This window comes from Alexandromys fortis, unplaced genomic scaffold (genome assembly GCF_014885135.2).
Source record: "Alexandromys fortis isolate MF-2015 unplaced genomic scaffold, M_Fortis_MF-2015_v1.1 scaffold_5, whole genome shotgun sequence".
In the NCBI taxonomy this organism is placed as follows: Eukaryota; Metazoa; Chordata; class Mammalia; order Rodentia; family Cricetidae; genus Alexandromys; species Alexandromys fortis.
This window is the reverse complement of record NW_026067924.1, coordinates 18,723,723-18,742,148: the sequence shown is the minus strand read 5'-3', so window position 1 is coordinate 18,742,148 and position 18,426 is coordinate 18,723,723. Positions and strand designations below refer to the sequence as shown.

General features: G+C 44.8%; 2 protein-coding genes across 2 annotated transcripts in view; one reads left to right on the top strand and one right to left on the bottom strand.

Annotated features, from left to right (window-relative positions):
• Epdr1 (ependymin related 1) overlaps positions 1 to 3,839 on the bottom strand; it is a 29,960-nt gene extending 26,121 nt beyond the window's left edge. Inside the window, exon 1 of the mRNA XM_050142545.1 lies at positions 3,001 to 3,839. Within this exon, the coding sequence (XP_049998502.1) occupies positions 3,001 to 3,278 (278 nt within the window). The 5' untranslated portion in view covers positions 3,279 to 3,839. The remainder of the gene's footprint in view (positions 1 to 3,000) is intronic.
• Positions 3,840 to 6,972: 3,133 nt separating this feature from the next.
• On the top strand, positions 6,973 to 16,166 carry Sfrp4 (secreted frizzled related protein 4). Its single transcript, XM_050142544.1, has 6 exons — positions 6,973 to 7,422; positions 8,617 to 8,697; positions 8,783 to 8,848; positions 10,800 to 10,998; positions 13,703 to 13,766; positions 15,352 to 16,166. Exons 1-6 carry the CDS (start codon positions 6,978 to 6,980, stop codon positions 15,541 to 15,543), a joined length of 1,047 nt encoding a protein of 348 aa, XP_049998501.1. The 5' UTR covers positions 6,973 to 6,977; the 3' UTR covers positions 15,544 to 16,166.
• The last annotated feature ends 2,260 nt before the right edge of the window (positions 16,167 to 18,426 follow it).

The following is an 18,426-nucleotide window of genomic DNA, read 5'->3' as shown; positions in this document are numbered from 1 at the left end:
CTAGATTCACAAAGATGATGATGGTGGATGGTGAGCAAACCACTCACTGCACACCTCTGTGCTATGAGAGGAGACAATGTACTGTGTGCTTTATATACTTCAGCTTACCGAGGGACTCATCACAGCCTTCTGATAAATTAGTTCCTATAAGATCCCTATTCTATAAAAGAACAAACCAAGTCCCGTAAAACTACATTAATTTGCAAAAGCCCACTTTCAGGAACTAGAATCCCACCTAGGTCTACGGGATTATATAGCCAAATTTCTTAAATAGTTAAAAAATACTCCTTGGGTAAGAATGACCCCTCATCTTTTCCTGGTCACACTGCTTAGCATCAGCAGTGAACTCTGGTCATTCCAGCCCATGTTCTTCACGTTTACTCACCAACCACTGTACAGTCTTCTTAAATGCAGTTAAGGAGTCGTGTCCCATCCTCACTCTGAGTGGAGAGAGCAAGCCCTGTTTCGTGCCACCAGTACAGTTGGTTTTAGGTGCCAGTAGTGGCAACTGGCTTGACACCTGCCTTTCTCTTCACACCCTGTTACCTCTGACCACTCAGACTTCATTACCTCTTCAACACTTCCACAATGCAGCCCCGTGTCCAGTATCCCTACATCAGAAACTTGGGTTTTAGCTTCTCCACTCTCTCCACACTGCTCTGTTTTTTTTAAACCTCCTCAGGATGAAATCTGATTCCTGTATCTGGTGATCTTCATTCACCTAATGATGACGTCCCATTGTTCAAACTCCTTCAGCATGACCTCTCTCCACACCCCGTACCTTCATATCTCAGAGTGACTTGGCTGCTGTTCTCAAAATATACTTGACCCTGCTTGAAAACTCCCAGATGACAACATACTGAGCCTAGAGGACACATATACTGATGTCTCCCTTACAAATAGTTTCTGCATGTCACCCTGGTGGATTCACTTAGGTTTTAGGGGACCATTAAACTGGGACATCGCCTTCTCTGAAAGCCCCAGTTCTGTGCCATTGTGGCTGTCTTCATCACACGTCTCTTAATCAATCCTTCATCTTACCACACAATGATAACGAATTTATGAGATTCCATCCTCAGACTACTAGCTCCCTTAAAATCAAGGCCCACTCCATTGATAATTGACATGGTGTCTGCCCTGGATGAAGAGTAGATGAAGGAATGAGAACTTAGTATATTACAGATGTCAGAATCTGTGCAGCTTTCATAAGCCTCAGTTGTGTGATAGAAGGAAAGTCTGCCAAGCTCCCTAGGTCTTCGCATCTCTATGTAAAATGGAAATCATAAAATCTATCCTGTGATGTGTGGACAGTTAAACAAAATTATATAAAACAGACCAAGTTTCAGCACTACTATACTATATAACACATTCATTGTTCTTGAAAGTCTTTGCACACATTCTGATTCTTTCATAAAGACACTGCTGTGTCATGCCTTCCAGACACGGAAGTAAAGCTGTCCCTCTATATCCAAGGAGGATTGGAACCAGGGTCTCTGTAGATAGCAAAATCTATGGATGCTCATGTCCTTGATCTAGGAATGACAAAAAAATTGCATGCATCTTACAAATACCCTTCCATATATTCTCAGTTGCTTCCAATAACAAATATAAGATGCTATGCAAGTCGGCTTTATATTGTTTAAAGACAAAAATAGCATGCATGTGCTCAGTACATGCAAAGTGATTTCACATATATTCTGTCCATGATTGATTGAATTCTCAAAAGTAGAATTCAAGAGTAAGGTGGGTCTCCTGACTTGGTAATGTGTGGTCTTGTACTCTAAGTAGATGGCTTGGATGCCTTTTCCCTACTTTATAGTCAAGAAGCCCAACACTTCAGTGGCAAATGATTCTAGGTGAAATGGTTTTCCCGAGCGTTGTTCTGTGCTAGAAATTAATGGTTCCCATTCACCACCAGTCGCACTGCCCACTGCAGCCTTCCCCCGTGCTCATGCGGCATACTTCCCTGTGGCACAAATGCCACGAGGAGACGCCAGCATGGCCACCTGAAGCATGCTGGGAGACAGCAGAGGGTGGGGGCAGGGAGACAGGTGGCGATCTTAAATTAGAAACTGGGCCTTAAAGGGGCCAGAAAGAAGGTGACACCCCAGGAAAAGTGTGTCGTCTGTCATCACAAAATGGAAAGATACACTGTCAAGGGCGTCTTTGTGTGCATGTGCACATGTGTGTATGTGAGCATGTGTGTGATAACATGCCCTCCCATTTTACAGTTGGCGTGGTCATTAAAAACAGGGACAAGAGAAGAAGATAGGCGAAAGGAGGATTCGGATGTTAGTACTTGTGTCTAGTTGGAATTTAAGGGGGCAGTCAGTACCTATGCTCTAATGAGAGGTTTAGCACCCCAGTTAACATGTATTAATACATGTATCTAATGGTAGATTTAAAGTGACATTACCTTGCTCTAATGGGAGTTTTAGCTAGTTTTTCCAAAAGATAAAATCCTCAAGGTTTAAACAAAAATGTTAATGTTGTAATGGGGTAAGGAGTTTGTATACGACTTTTAAAAATCATTTCCTTCCTCCTTTAACAGTGCTGTCCTATGAGCCACATGGTGGAAGGAGGGAGAAAACTGACTTGGTAAGTTGTCCCTTGGCCTCCACATGGACACACACGGACGCACACACGCATGCACATGCACACACACACAAGTTTTATAATTGTAAACAAAATTGTTAGAGTATATTTTGTGTCTCCCTTGAAGGCGACTTCTAGAAAAAACACGCCCTAGGCTGCAGGGGGCTCCAGGTGCCAGGAGCCTGACTCAGCAGGGAAGACTTGGGGCTAAGTTGGGTGTCTGGCTGTTCCATCCTGCCCTTGGTGAATCCTTTCTTTGCCCGCCTCTGCATCGCCGCCCCCAAGAGCCCCTGTAAAGTTCTTGGGGGTCGGGAGGGACCAGTCGCGGCTGGAGGTCTAGCTGGGGTGCCACGCGCTTTGACCTGGCTTCCCCTGGCCGCCGCCATGCCCTTCCACGCCGCCTACCTCTTGCAGGGGATCAGCGCCTTCCTCTCGTCCAGCACCCGCACGCGCTGGTTGAGCCCATCGTAGGACAGCAGGGCGCGGCTGTTGTGCCCGCTGCTCTGCTGGTACAGAACCTGGCGTCCCTCCCACTGCTGGGGCGCCTGGCAAGGCTGCGGGGTCCCCGGTGAGCTTGCTGTCCCCAGGCCGCACAGGCCGCACAGCGCCCAGACCCAGAGGCCACCCAGCAGCCAGGCGCCCCGAGGCCCCCGGACCACCCGGCGGGAAGCGTGTGCGTGCATCACGATCGGCAGCCCCGGGGTCAGCCGAGCCCAAGAGAGCGCGGAGGCCGGGCGTGGGTGCGCTGCGCGTTCTCTCCGCGCTGGGCGGAAGGTGAGCTCCTGGACGCCGGGCTCGGGAGCGGTGGCCTCTCCCGCTTTTCCGTTCGAGAGGCTCAGAAAGCCGGCCTGGGAAAGCCGCGTGAATCGCCCAGGAGCTCTTTCTGCCTTGGCGGCTGCTCACTAAAGCTTGTTTTCACTGCTCTCTGCTGCCAACAGGAAACGCAGCGGCAGTGTTGCCACCAGCATCCTGAAGGGCATTGCGATATAAAAGGTTTGGGGCGGAGAAGCGGGAATGAATTGAGCAGAGACACATTTCTCCAAGAGGTGTAGCATTCGACCCGCAAAGCCTCGGTGGGGCAATCTTACCGGGTCCAGGAGAAAAGCAGGGGTGTAGCACTTTCTCTGGCCTCTGTAATTTGTTTATGGCAAAACTGCGACCTGATTTTTTGTTGTTGTTTTGTTTTTTTAAAACAAATTTTAAGTGTCGTGATGGGTCCTGAAGAAATGACACAAGTGGTCGCGGGGGCAGTTCCCAGTCTCGAGGCCTTTACATTGCCTCGAAGTCACAATTCAGTGAGACTGTTCTCTGTTCCTGCATGGCAAAGCTTCGAGTCTAGAGGTTTGTGTATCTTAGGGTCTAAATCTGTGTGAACAAACTGGGTTTGTGTTTAAGTAATGTTAGGATTAATACTATATAATCAAGTCGTGAGGAGACCGTTTTCTTTTAAAGGCCCTTGCTTTACAGTTTGGTTTACATTTGCACTGAATAGTAAATATGTTGAGGAGTGAGCGAGTAGGAAGTGGTTTAGGGTGTTCCTGAGTGAGGGCTGCCTAAGAGTGAGCCCTCCCGAGATGGGCCCCCCCAGCAGGTCAGGCAAGCCAGGCTGGCAAACCAGGAGCATGATCCCCGGTAAACGTGGACACTTTCCCACGTGGGCGCCAGATAAAGCAAATGGGGGGGTGTGAATTAAATAATCCCACATTAGCTCCAAATAGAGAATAGTAAGGTTTTTCTCTATTAAAAGGGAAACTTACAAAACAGGAAAGGGTGTCCTACATCCAGGTGTGGAGAGAGGGAAGAGAGGGTCAAGAGAGCGGGACCTCGGCTTTTTGGTATCCAAAGTCAAACCTCAATCTGGTCCAACCTTTCAAAGGCCATTGGCTGAAAGAGGTTCCCCATCAGAGGGCTTCCTATGACTTGAGGTGGGTGGGTAGATGGTTCCAGCCTCCCCCTCTCCAGGGGACATTTGCCAAAAGAACTCTACAGTCCTGAGATTCAGAAGTACCACGGTTGAGGAAACCTGGTAGAGTGGAGAGATAGGAGTGAGAAAGGGTCCGGGAGAGCAGCAGGCATTTAGGAGGGAAAAGAAGGGAACCCAGAGGGATCAGCAGAGAGTCACCCCAGAGAATAACTCAGCTGGAAAACAATGGCTTTAGCGCTAGAACTAGAATCACAGCCTTTTTGGAAGGCAGGAAAACAGAAAGAACATTTGACAGTGTCCTGAGTCCCTTCACTCTATTTTCACACCGTCTAAAAAACACAAGGGACAGACTGTCAGTTGGCCTGATAGGGTTGCAGGCAGCATTGACGACAGCTTCCCCCAGGCTGAGGGTGAACTAGGGGCCAGCTCAGCAATAAGATCTGTCTCTATCCCTCTGCCCCAAATGCTTGTCTTAACATCTCTTCTTGTTCTTTCCGGGTTGGGAAGAACCTGGGGCCTCACCCATGCTCCGTAAGTATTCTACCTCGGAACTACACTCCCAGTCTCTCTTTATTAAAGAATAGGCAATCCGATAACATCAGGGAAGCCCATGAAACCTTGAGGTGAGGTGGTGAGCTGCCTGCATAGTTAAATATGCAACAAGTTCGAATTGGCTGCCTAAGAGTGAGCCCTCCCCAAGGGTGCCATCCCCTGACAGCTCAGAGGAAAGTGGTGGGAAGTCCTGAGTCTCTTGCTCCCGTTAGGAAGTTAACATGAAAACTTGGTAGCTCAGTGAAGGGTTTAAATGTGAGATTTCACCACTGGAAAAGTCTTGAGATGTTGTTTGGGCCACCCCCTCTGCTTGATATTTTCCTGGCATGGTTTGGCATCTCTGGAACTAGAGACCCATTCTGGAGGAAACCAGAATACCTATTTCGATTGGCCTGAAGGAATGCTGCGGCAGCATCCAAACAGTGTCAGAACGCTAAGGTGAATTAATGGCTTGAAAGTACTTATCCCCACACCTTACCCAATGAAGAGGACAAAAGTGGTTGTTTTGTTTTGTTCCATTTTGCCCAGCTGTTTTAATCCTCAGCCAGATTTACGGCTAAGCTAACTCAAGTCTCAGCTTTGAAGAGGGGAAAAAAAAGTCCTTAAACCTGGATTAAGATCCAGGAACCATGTTTTCTTCTTGTTCGTGGGGATAGCAAATTTACACCAGAAGCCTCGCTGTCTGACTGGCAGACATTTGATAGAAGCTTGCATAAGTAACACCTCTTTTCTGGGAATAGTGAGACCAGTGTTGACTTTGCTGCCTTTCTCATGCAAATAAGAGAGAAAGTAAACCCAACCCGAACACTTGCTTTCCAAAGCTAGTGGATTCTTACTCAAGGAAAATAGTCTATAGTTTATAAAAGACCAGACTGTTGGATTGGGAAAATGTGGTGTCTCAGGTTGGCTCTGTTTTCTCCTGGCTTCCACTCCTGTTGGGCTCAGGAATTAGTATTTAGAGGAAGCAAGCAAGCAGAGAAACTTCTCCACCCCAAGGATGCTCTTGCATCCCTGGGCAGTTCTGAGATCCTGGAGCACGCACAAACCAAATGGCTGGTAAAACTTGAGCCAGAACTAAGTCCAGAGGCCACAGAAGAACTTCAGTAGCAACAACAGCAACAAGAAACCCCACACAACGGGGGCGGGCTCGGGGAGGCTTATATAAACTGTCCCTTGGTGCTGGTTCCAACACCTACTTAGCTGGGCTTTCTAGGGTCCACACTGCTCCCACCACTCTCGCCCCCTATCGGAAAGGAAAAGCAAAAGTTTCTAAATTAAAGGGCGATAGCAGGGTCACGTGGCTCCAGTTCTATACTTAGGGAAACTTTAAGGCCGACTGAGCCTTTACTTTAAAGAGAGAAAAAAAAAAAAACCCTCTCTTTAAAGTCTTTCCTGCAGCGTCTTGTACCGAGTGTCACAAATGACTGAATACAAGATGTTCATTTTCTTGATCTGAAGAAAAAGGGACTAGCCACTCTAAAAAGGGAGGGACTTTGGGGGAATGGCTGCCCAGTGGCAGAGATGATGTCACCGCTTCTGCACGAGAGGCAGGGGGTGGAGCAGCGAAGTTGGGAGCCGACTCTGCGCTCACAGCTGCCAAGGCAGCTGAGCCCACGTCAGGGGACGAGTCTGGATAAATAGGGTCCCGCAATGGCCGTGTCCGGCTGCGCTCCGAGCTGCGGGGTCCGAGACTGGAGCTTCCGGCGCGGGTCGGTGCTCCGGAGGTTGAACGCTGGCGCTACTGGTGCTCTCTGCGCCCAGGGGCTATTGGCGGCCAAACCCCAGAACTATCCATCAGTGGGGACCTGCAGGAAAGCTCACCCGCTGCTCCTAGGTAAAGAGGGAGAGCAGGGGGACTGGAAGAGAAGGGCCCTTCCTGCCAGCAGCAGCGCGGGAGGACAGTGCCATGCTCCTCTCCATCCTGGTGGCTTTGTGCCTGTGGCTGCGCCTGGCGCTGGGCGTACGGGGCGCCCCCTGCGAGGCTGTGCGCATCCCCATGTGCCGGCACATGCCCTGGAACATCACCCGGATGCCCAACCACCTGCACCACAGCACGCAGGAGAACGCCATCCTGGCCATCGAGCAGTACGAGGAGCTGGTGGATGTGAACTGCAGCTCTGTGCTGCGCTTCTTCCTCTGCGCCATGTACGCACCCATCTGTACCCTGGAGTTCCTGCACGACCCCATTAAGCCCTGCAAGTCTGTGTGCCAGCGCGCACGCGACGACTGTGAGCCTCTCATGAAGATGTACAACCACAGCTGGCCGGAGAGCCTGGCCTGCGACGAGCTACCCGTCTATGACCGCGGAGTGTGCATCTCTCCCGAGGCTATAGTCACGGACCTTCCAGAAGGTAAGGCAAGAGGAGGTACCCCCGGGGGCCGAGAGAGTCCAGGGGTCGACGCAATCAAGTGAGAACTAGGCGGCCTCACGTACAGCTGACCAGTTCCTGTACCGTCACTGTTCGCTGAGCCTTGAGGACGGTGGAAGGTAGGGAAGATTACTTTGCAGAGATTCCTCAAGGCAGGGAGATGTGCCCGAGCTCCTTGAAGGACACAGGGAATAAGACTGCTTGGGGGTAAACCATTTAGGCGTTTTTATTTAAGGGAGATGCAGAAACAATTGTCAGGGTGTTAAACCCCTATCCTTCACCTTACCTAAGGCTTGAATCAGTCCCACTATGTGGTGGTTAACACACTCATTTAGTGCTGGGTGGAAGTTTTTTTTCTCAAAGAGCAATAGTCGTTCTCAATCCCCGCGAGGAGCAAAGTTTGTAAACGTAGTCGCCCTGTAAATTGGATAAACTCCACTCTGCTTCTATGTTGTGGTCACTGAGCCCAGCACTGCGGCATTGACAAATCCGACCACTGTGTCACTTCCTGCTCTCCCCACCCCTGCTGTTTTACTGGTTTTGTTGGAAGGAGCACTCGGAATTCACGTCTTGAATGAAACCTGAGAACCGTGTTGCATTATTTTATGGAGGCTTCTCCTAAGTCAGATCGGAGCTATTAAAAGAGACCCGGTCCAGAATGTGAATCAAGGGGGCTGGCGTGGCGTGGTTTATGAGCCTTGTTTTAAACTCCTGTCTTACTGAGAATATGAGGAAAAAAATTTAAATTAGACAACTGCTTAAATCTCATAAATGCCTGGGAGTTATGTTTAGTTTGGGCAATGCAACTTCGGATTGTTTCTGCATGGCAGTTAGAGGTGGCAACGCGGGAATAGACTGGTTGTTCTGCTAGGAGAACCGCCAACTTGTCAACTTGGAGCAACACTATTGGGATGGCTGGGGTGGGTGAGATTGACACAGGTCGGTGTCATGGATGTTCATTCACATCAAGTTCTGCTTGAGTCAGCAGATTCTTGACTCACAGAATCTTAAGCCTGAGTGTCATGAGCAAAGTAGGTGACAATCACATTATTTTTTTACAGTGGTAACATTGTGTTGGGCATTTGTGTTGGCTTGTAGCTTCTGAGGATCCCTTATGCAATCTGGATTAGGGGACACAGTCGTTGACTACACCCCGCGGCCCTGTTTGTGTTTCAGATGTGAAGTGGATAGACATCACACCAGACATGATGATGCAGGAGAGGCCTTTTGATGCTGACTGTAAACGTCTGAGCCCTGGTGAGTCCCCACCTCAGGCACCCCCTGCTTTCTTCCCTGAGTGATGTTTCTTCCCCACTTCCCATGTATTTTATGTCTCTTTTAGACCGGTGCAAGTGCAAAAAGGTGAAGCCGACTTTGGCAACATACCTGAGCAAAAACTACAGCTATGGTAAGTCTTCTGATAACGCCGTTTGCTCTGGGGACTTGGCACACACACCAAGGCACTGGAATCACATCAGGCTGAATCAATGTACTAGTCAAGGAAAGAGAAACGATGGGTTTTCTTGCTGTTGTGGTTGTTAATTATATGGTTTCTGGAACTTTCAACAACAACTATAAAGCTTCTTGCTCTTCTGGGTACATCAAAGGAAAAAACAAAAACAAAATAAATCACTCACATAAAAATGGTCTCAGTGACCGTTTCTGCTGTGCAGAAAGTGGCAGGGAGGGGGGTCACTCTTCTCTTTCTCAGTTGTGTCACTATAGGAAGGATGAGGGTGTCCAGCAGGATTTGATTATCTGAAGGTCAGAGGACGAAGAGCTAACTGTGTGGCTTTTTCCTCATCAATAGCTGCAGACACTTAACACTCCTCTCTTTTACTTGAACAAACCATGTAGTACTTCCTCCAAAGGAAAAACAAATCAATGATGGTATTTTCAAAGTTTTAAGTATTTTTAATTCTCCTCTCATCACTTGCAATTACATTTAGTTGTGTTCTTTTAAGATATGTACTTGAGATCTGAGGCAATTCAATTGTTTGCACCAGCACGTACATGCACCCACCTACATGTGACACACACACACACACACACACACGAAAAGAAGAAAAAATAAAAACAAATCGAGTGTGTCCTTGGGTTATTTAATCTTTTGTTGCAATTCTTAAATTATTTCTCCTAAAATAACAAGAACAAAGAAATAACAGGTAAAGTAGTTTCTTTGTCAGCTTGGTTTTCATATTTTAAAGGAAATTGTGTCTCAGTAAGAAGCTTTCGATTATTTACCATGTAAGAAAGTAGGGAGGTACAGAACTCGGAAAAATAACCTGCAGTTCAGCTGTCCGATTTGAGAGTCAAAAAAAAAAAATGGACAACTCAGCAACAGAAAATTTCTTTTTTTTTCTTTTTTCTTTTTTTTTTTTTTTTTTTTGAGTAGGTTGGCTTTTTTTCTTCTTGAAATGTGTTCCATGAAGATGTTGTCTTAATCTCGTCTGCTTTGTTCTTTGTCTGGGTCTACCCAGAGCTATCTAACCTCTGCTACCATTATCTCTGGGGTGCCAAATTTTAGTTCCCCCTTGGCGATGAACTGCTCAGTTGATACACATTTGGATCCTCCTTAGGCCAGCTTCCTAGGGTGGAATTCAAAACAGACTTGTGTTGGGCTGATCAGCGACTCCGCTAGAATACTAAGTAGCAAGGATCCAACGAATCTGAAACTTAAAACTCGACCAAGGTGATGACCTGAATGTCCACCTGTAATAACAATCTCATGTCCACTCGCCCTGGGCCTTCACCGTCAGTTCGTGACATTGATGAACGGAGAGCGGCAGCTTTCAGAGACGCCTTACAGTTGGACACTGTTCATGTTAGGTCACAGGCTGTCTAAATATTCAGACATGAGTTCAACCTGGACGGTAGGAGGATTTTTTTGGTGGTTAGAGAAAAGCCAGCATTCTGTGGGGACCTGGAAGTTATGATTAATGTTTTTTCTGTAAAAAGAAAGTCAGATATAAGATGAGTGACTGAAGGAACACAAGGTTTATCCTGCCTTCCAGATCAGGTCATATGGTCATCCTCCAACTCATAAGAGGGAAAGTAGAAACAGATAAAAATATTTACATGCAAGTTTTGGTAAACCTGTGAGTCCAGGCTAATGCTGGCCTTCTGATTTCCCCTTTCTTTCATTTTGTGATGTGATTCATGAATTTCAAGAGAAGGCTGGCAAAACAGGATGCTTTGCATGTAGCAGCGTGGGCTTTCTGCCTGCACCGGGGCTGCTCGGACATGACCATAATGACAGGAGTCAGCGCTTTAAGAGAGGCTCTGGATTCGGCCCTAAAGCACTGTCTGCTTCCCCCAAAGACTTCGATAACAACAGTTACTTGAGTTTTAAATTGCAGTTATTCATGCCAAAATAAAAGCCATCCAGAGGAGTGGTTGCAACGAAGTAACCACCGTGGTGGATGTGAAAGAGATCTTCAAGTCGTCCTCACCCATACCTCGAACCCAAGTCCCCCTCATCACGAATTCCTCCTGCCAGTGTCCACACATCCTGCCCCATCAAGACGTCCTCATCATGTGCTACGAGTGGCGCTCACGGTAGGTTCCCGGGGGCAGGGGAGCTGTGCGTGGAGCGCGAATCCCGCCCAGCACAAAACAACGCCTGTTGTCATCTAAAGAACATTTTAGTCGATGTCTCTTTTGGGATGCTGTGTTTCCTGAACATAATTTTATTCAATATCTTGAATATTCTAAATGTCCAGGTAATAGAATGAGAGAAATCTAGAAAAATATTTAAATAGAACCTTACCTTTAAAAGCCTATTATTTCAGAATCAATTATTAATTAATTAAATCATTAGGTGATTTAAAATACATCAACAAGTAAATTATTCTCAGCAAGAGCATGAAAAGGTCTGAATTTTCACGTTCTGTCCAGTGCTTAGAGGCTACCTCGCAGTTATGCTAGCCTAAAAAGTTCTACGTGTTTCCTGCTATACAACTTCAAGTCCCTTTCGTAGAACTTTGCACACACACGTGCACACGTAGAAACTTTAAGATTATTTCTGAATCTGAAAATATATAATGTTGTCAAATCCAGTCATTACAAAGCAAAGCCTAGTTGAACACACACACACACACACACACACACATCTCTACTGGGGAGTGCTCATCTGCTCAGTTCTTTCCATATTTGTTTTTTCATACATCGGTACACTTCCTAGAATACAGAGGTGAACTTTTCAGTTCTTGTCCCATGACAGACCCATAACTTACAGTAATTTTATTTAGGAAAAGCACACCTTTTTATATAACAAGCCCCGCCCCACTTTTCACTCTCTGGCATTCATGCTTATATGTTGCTTTTTGATAAAGCCTAGGAGTCCATTCCTCTAAAGTTGAAAAGCAAATGCATCTTTTGAAAATGCCATAATTTCAGTGCACAGTTGTGTATTCCATCAGTTGTTGATTCCCCTGCCGTAGGGCTGCACGCTCTCAGCTTTCAAACCATTCTTCTCCTTACACTCTCAAGCAGTGGCCAGTGCTTCGACTCTTCATTAAGTTTAGCACAGCAGGGTTCAGTTGAGGACATGCTGTGTTATTAGTCATTCAGTTCTTTCTGAGCACATGAGCGGACTGTAGACTCATCCAGTGCAACTATTTTCAGATGACTGGGATTTTTGTAAAGAAGATTTTAAAAGTAATTAGAGATCTACCTTGTGAAGAGATACAGAGCTGGCATAAAGCTACTCTTTTTGAAACCATGTAGTTTAAGGACAGACATACAGATAAAGCAAAGGAAATTCTTTATTTTATTTATCTTCATTGCTGAGGAGTGTACCTAGGGCCTTGAGTGCTCAGTGAGCCAAGTTCTCTATTACATAGTTAAGCCTTCAACCCCCAGTTTGCTTTATATTTTAAGACACTGTCATATAGGCTGACCTTGAGATCATTCTATAGCCCAGGCAGACCTCAGACTTACAACCTTCCTCCATCAGTCTCAGTTCCAAATGGCAGGAGTTATGGCCTGTGAGAAACAGACCCAGCTAATGGAAATATTCCTGAAAACAATTATAACAAATAAAAGAATATTTTATGATGGAAATGTTATAAAACAGTAGCATATAAATGCATTAGTTAAAAATTTATTTATTTAGAAAAATAGTCTGTTTTTCACTGTATTAAGAAGCACGTTTAAAATGCATTAAATCGGTGAACATTTTAAAACCCGTGGTCAAAAAGGACAAAATTGGTTGATTAGGAATACGGCAAATAAAATGCAAGATAAGCACAAAACCAATGCAAGGAATTGCATGGGAAAATGTCAGTGCACATTGTGACTGGACGAAATGTTGTGTACAATAGTCACAAACCCAAGTAGAAAAGGGCATGCCTCTGTAATGGATATGATGAAAATGGAGATATTATTCCCTAAAATGACCAGTTAAAGTGTTAAGAACACACCGCATAAATGTGCGCATAAATCTATGAAGAAAATTTCCATAAGTACAAACAGTAAATAAACATTAAAATTTACCTTTGTATTTCCCAAGTTCAAATAAGCAGAAGATTCTACTTTTAATTAGTATTTTAATGTTAGTGAATTAGATGAAAAAGAGGCCACATTTTAAATAATTGGTACTCTATTGAAAACCCTTTTTATTTTTACTTTGTGTGTCTGGCTGTTCTGCCACATGCATGTCCGTGCATCATGTGTGTACCATTCCCATGGGGGAGCAGAATAGGGTGTTGCATTCTTTGGAACTGGAGTCAGCGGCTGATTGTTGGCCTCTGTGTTGTGCTGGGGACTGATCTCAGATCCTCTGCAAGAGAAGTTGGTTCTCTTAACAATTGTACCACCTCTAAAAACATAATAAAAGGCCCGTTTGGCCCAGCATTCTAATTTCAGAACCCGTCTAATGGAAGCAGTGAGCCAGTGCACAGTATTCTGTGCAAGGATATTCAACACAGTAAGAGTGAGTGATGGGATATAAACAAATGGAAGCAGAGAACAGCTAAGTAGGTATCCATAGTTGTACTATATATAAATTATAGTTTATTTTATGTTTTCTAATCATCCCAGGAAACAACTATAACAATGAAAAGAAATGTAAAGAATGGTTTACATATGCAGTGTGACCACAAAAACATACAGGAACAAGGAAAATCATAAATTATTAATAGTAGACATACAGGTTATGGGGATAAGAGTTATATGAAAACAAGTATGATTTTATACCTTGGTAAGTGTTTTACTTTTATAAAATAAATTTAATTGCCAAGAAATTTACTTTTTTCCCCAGGATGATGCTTCTTGAAAATTGTTTAGTTGAAAAATGGAGAGATCAACTTAGCAGAAGGTCCATAGTAAGTATAATTAAGAACATGGTGGGCATGGGTAGAAACGACTGTAAGAAAATTCTATAGACCGGGTATTTTTCTACAATGTCTTCTCCCCAAGAGCCAGTAATGGCAAAAGCACCTGTCTTGAATCTGCAGTCGAGAATCACACCTAATTTACTCAGAATTGTTATCAGCAACTATTATCCAACTTCACTGTTGATGCAGTGTGCTCTAATATAAGGCACCAATATAAGGCACCGGTTATTTCCAGGTTCAATTAGGTATTTTCCTTTTTTTTTTTCCTAAGGCAGGATTTCTCTGTAGCTTTGGAGCTTGTCCTGGAACTAGCTCTTGTAGACCAGGCTGGCCTCAGAATCACAGAGATCTGCCTGTTTCTGCCTCCTGAGTGCTGAGATTAAAGGCAAGCACTAAAAGTGCACTGGCTGCACTTTTCTTTTTTTTATTGTATTACAACTTAGTTACTAAAGTAAACAGAATAAAAATTCAGCATTTCCAGTTTCCAAGACAAAAATATAATTGAAAAATCAATGGAGAAAGAAATTGAACCTCTGGCCTCTGTGCTTCACACATGTGTGTACATATACACCAAAATAATACATACATACATATGTACGTATGTACATGCATGCACACATACCTGCCACAACTTTTACTCTCAGGGAAACTTAATTATCCATAAGATGATGAATTCCCCAGTGGTCTGGGCATTTAGGTGAGTTACTATAGCTCTCCTTTATCTGCCTCTCTGTGTCTCATGTTTTGGTTTGTTTGTTTGTTTGTTTGTTTGTTTGTTTGTTTGTTTGTCTTCCTGCAGGCAATCACAGTTCAAAAATACAAAACAACACAATACAAAATAATACATTTTGAGAGAGACCACTTTTATTATAGTAAATGGCTGCAATAATTTTATTCATGATATCATTATCTTTTACTGTGCCTAACATATTAGTTAAACTTTACCATCGGGGCATATATACAACAAAAGTTATAGCATCTGTATAGAGAGCACCGTGCTGTGCATGGTCAGCATTGTGCACATGGGGGCTTGGAAGATCCAGGAGGGGGAATCACTAATTTCGTTTTCTTTTGGATATAGTAATTCCTACAATGCAGTAAATAACCGGCTTTGCCAGAAGGCTACATAAATTTCTGCTTCTTCATGACAGCAGCACTATTTTAGAATGCTTTGTTGTACAGAGAGTCTATATTCTGAGGCTGGCCATTGGAAGCACACAGGTAGGGGCATGAGCTGTAGAAACGGAGGACTTTGAATTCTGGCAAGGACTTTCAGTGGCTATGGACCTCTGCAAATATTATCTACGTACTTGTTTACTGGTTGTGACAATGATGCCGAGAAGACCTGTGTGAGTTTTAAAGAAGTGAGTTGAGTATTTAGACTTCTTTGCATTCGGAGCTCTTTCCAGTCATGGAAGCCTAAGTGCCCCACCTAGGGTAATGCACAGTAAAGACCGCAATATTACAGTGTAACCGCGCTAATGCAAAACCTCCTGGGCCCGTGCTTGTATCAGTTAAGCTGCATAAAAGGGTGACGTGTATTTGATAGTTACATCTACAAATTGCCTCCCAGCAGTGGGAAGAGAGGCTCCGTGAACAGCAGAGGACAGCGCAGGACAAGAAACGAACAGCCAGCCGCACCAGTCGCAGTAACCCTCCCAAGCCGAAGGGAAAGCCGCCCATTCCCAAAGCTGCCAGTCCTAAGAAGAACGTCAAAGCTAGAAGCGCCCCCAAAAAACCAAACCCGAAGAAAAGTGCAAGTTAAGTACTTTCCCAGATGGAGCCACGCGTACAGGATTCGGCGGTACTGCCCGGGACAGCCTACAGACGGTCACACACCACTTGCCTTAAGGACTCACTCCAGTTCTCCGCATAGACACATCTTGTAGCACTTTTTTAATGATAGCTTCCATTTTTCTCTTTAAGCCACACAGCCCCAAGCGTGGTTGGTCCTCTGGAATGGAAGGAGCGAGAGGGAAGGCTGGTGCACGGGTTTGCCCTCAGGGTAGCCTGTGTGCATACTCTGTGACCTTCATGAGGTGGGAAAGGCACTTCTGTTTTGAGAGTTTGACCTAATATATACATTTTAAAGTTCACATAATATGTCAAACAAAACAGTATTTTTGACAAAAAAAATATTTTATTGCCTTTGACTTCTGTTAGGAAGTTAGTGATTAAATGTGATTAAAAGTATGCTTTTGACGAAGGCAGGAGAATGATACTTAACAGATCTTCATGTGTTTGCTGCCTGCAAACAAACAGATACTTTTCTCATGAATGGGGTTTTGAAAAATTAGAGATACAGGAAATCGTCAGACTTTCAACGCTGTCTTTAGCCAGAAACTTTGAAAACTAAGCTAACAGTGACAAATAAAAAGGAGAGGCAGACTGGCAAGGCCTACGTTCTTATTGTCTGGATGCTCTACCATGCCGAAGATGCTCTGATCAAAATGCTTCTCACCTGTGTCCTGTGAGCCGCACCATGAAAAGTATGCTTTTTTCCCCCTTTATGAGCCAGGCACCAAGGAGCCGGTTAACCTGATAGGAGAGCTGGGGCACTCATCTCATGCTCGGGACATCTTAGTACTCCCCAATCACAAATAGGACAGGATATTCTCTGTGCGCTGGCAGGTCCTCACACTCATGTCTGTGGAGCTGTGGTGCCTGCAGTGGCCAACCTGGTTCATACTGTGCTATGCCGTGGGCACTGCACTCACTGTTCTCTTGGTCTAAGGTGCAGAGGTCACTTAGCTCCACATTAGCAGAATTATATGAATTAGCAGAACAATATGAAAGCTTGAGACTTAGATTTACCATTGGCCCTGCTTGTCAGAGGAAAGGTAAGTGACATGTCACACCCGTAGTCATTAGACACTGAGGTGAACACAGCAGGGGCAAGAGGGAAAACGGTCCTATCGAGAAGTCTTCAGTATACCGGGATTGCCTCCTGAAAGCTTAGCTTTGTTTGCATTGTGACTCTAAGCTGCTAGCTGGAGAAAACACAAGAGCATCAATAAAACACAAAGTATGCGATCCTGCTGTATAAAATCTGACCCATTGACTCTTGGGAAATCGGATAGGTGTTTCATATAGCATCTAAACTCTAAGATCTCTGGACAAGTCGTTAAGTACTGTTGAAAGCCCATGCAGCCTGTTAGCACAAAGAGGACTGGTCAACAGAGAACAGTTGGAAATAGAACTCAGCACACTTGGCAGAAAAGGAGGGAAATAACTCAATAAAAATATTTTAAATATAGTATCTCTCCCCTGGGCTTCATATTCCATCCCACACCTCTGGCTCCTTTACCAATATCAGAAGAACAACTTAAATAGAGTAACGACCCCAAGGAAATAGAAGCCATCATTAAAAGTCTCCCAGCCCCCACATGGTTCCAGCCAAGAATTCTACCACACTTTCAAAGAAGAGCTAATATCAACACTCAAATTGTTCCACAAATTAGAAACAGAAGAAGCATTGCCAAAGTCTTTTTATGAGGCCACAGTCACCCTGATACGCAAACCACATAAATATTCAACAAAGAAAGAAAATTACAGACCAATCTTCCTCATGAACACTGATGCCCCTGCTGGATGCGCAGTGTCAGTTTGATGAATTTCATCTGTATGTGCTCTGGCCTGCTCCCAAACTCACCTGTGTTCCTCAGGAAGTATGTTGTTAGATAAGATTGGGGAAAGCAAGGAAAAAGAACCTGAATGGTGTGAATGTGGGTGGAGAGTGAGCTTGCTCTACTTCCTAAAACAGATCCAGGAAGTCTAATGCCCATGAGAGATGGGATTGGTGGGATACATTTTCAAGACCCAAAAGAACAACAGGCACAATAATCCTAGTTACCATGTAGTTAAATTGATAACAGTAGACAGCCAAGGCCAGGGCTGCCAGATGACTTCGTAGTGTTTTGGTTGAATTTCCTAGTCAATGATCCCAAGGTGATCACTGCTCACCAGTGCTTCAGAATCCCTAACTGAAAGCAACTGACTGCAGAAGAGAATAATTCAATGACTGGCTCCCAATCTATCCAACTATTTGGCAGTTAGGATACCCCAATTTTCCTCCTGAGGTATAGCCAGCCATGAATAAGCTTTTCACTAAGGCATTTTCTTTTCTTATCTACACAGAAACTCGTAGCATCATTGGATCAGACACTTGGGATTTGAGGACTAGGATTAAGTGGGGTCACAAAAAGAATTTACCCTCCTGGCAACCCAACAGAGCGAACATCTGGTGCAGACAGCTCCTAAAAGGCTTATTTTGGAAGGATAGACAAAGGCCCAGACATAAGACTCTGGGCCTATGCTGATTCAGCATCATAGCGGGCAGCGGTTAAGAGCCATCTCCATGCAAACACCAAGTTGGCAAGAGATATTAGCGTCCAACCCAAGGCTTTGATCCTTCAGCTAATGATTTCCCCTAAAGAGATCTTCAGTTCCACTTCTGGATCCAAGAGACGTTGGGCCCAGAAAGAAATACAGAATAGCTTGGTCTCTTGTTTCAGGTGAAGTTCTGCTCCCATCCCAGCTACAGCCTGGTAACTTCGACCCATCAAACAAAGAGAGATTGAAGACAAAACCTCTAGGCATAAGGCAACTGTGTAGCCCCAGAAATGAAGAAGTTCTCCATCGTTCAAGA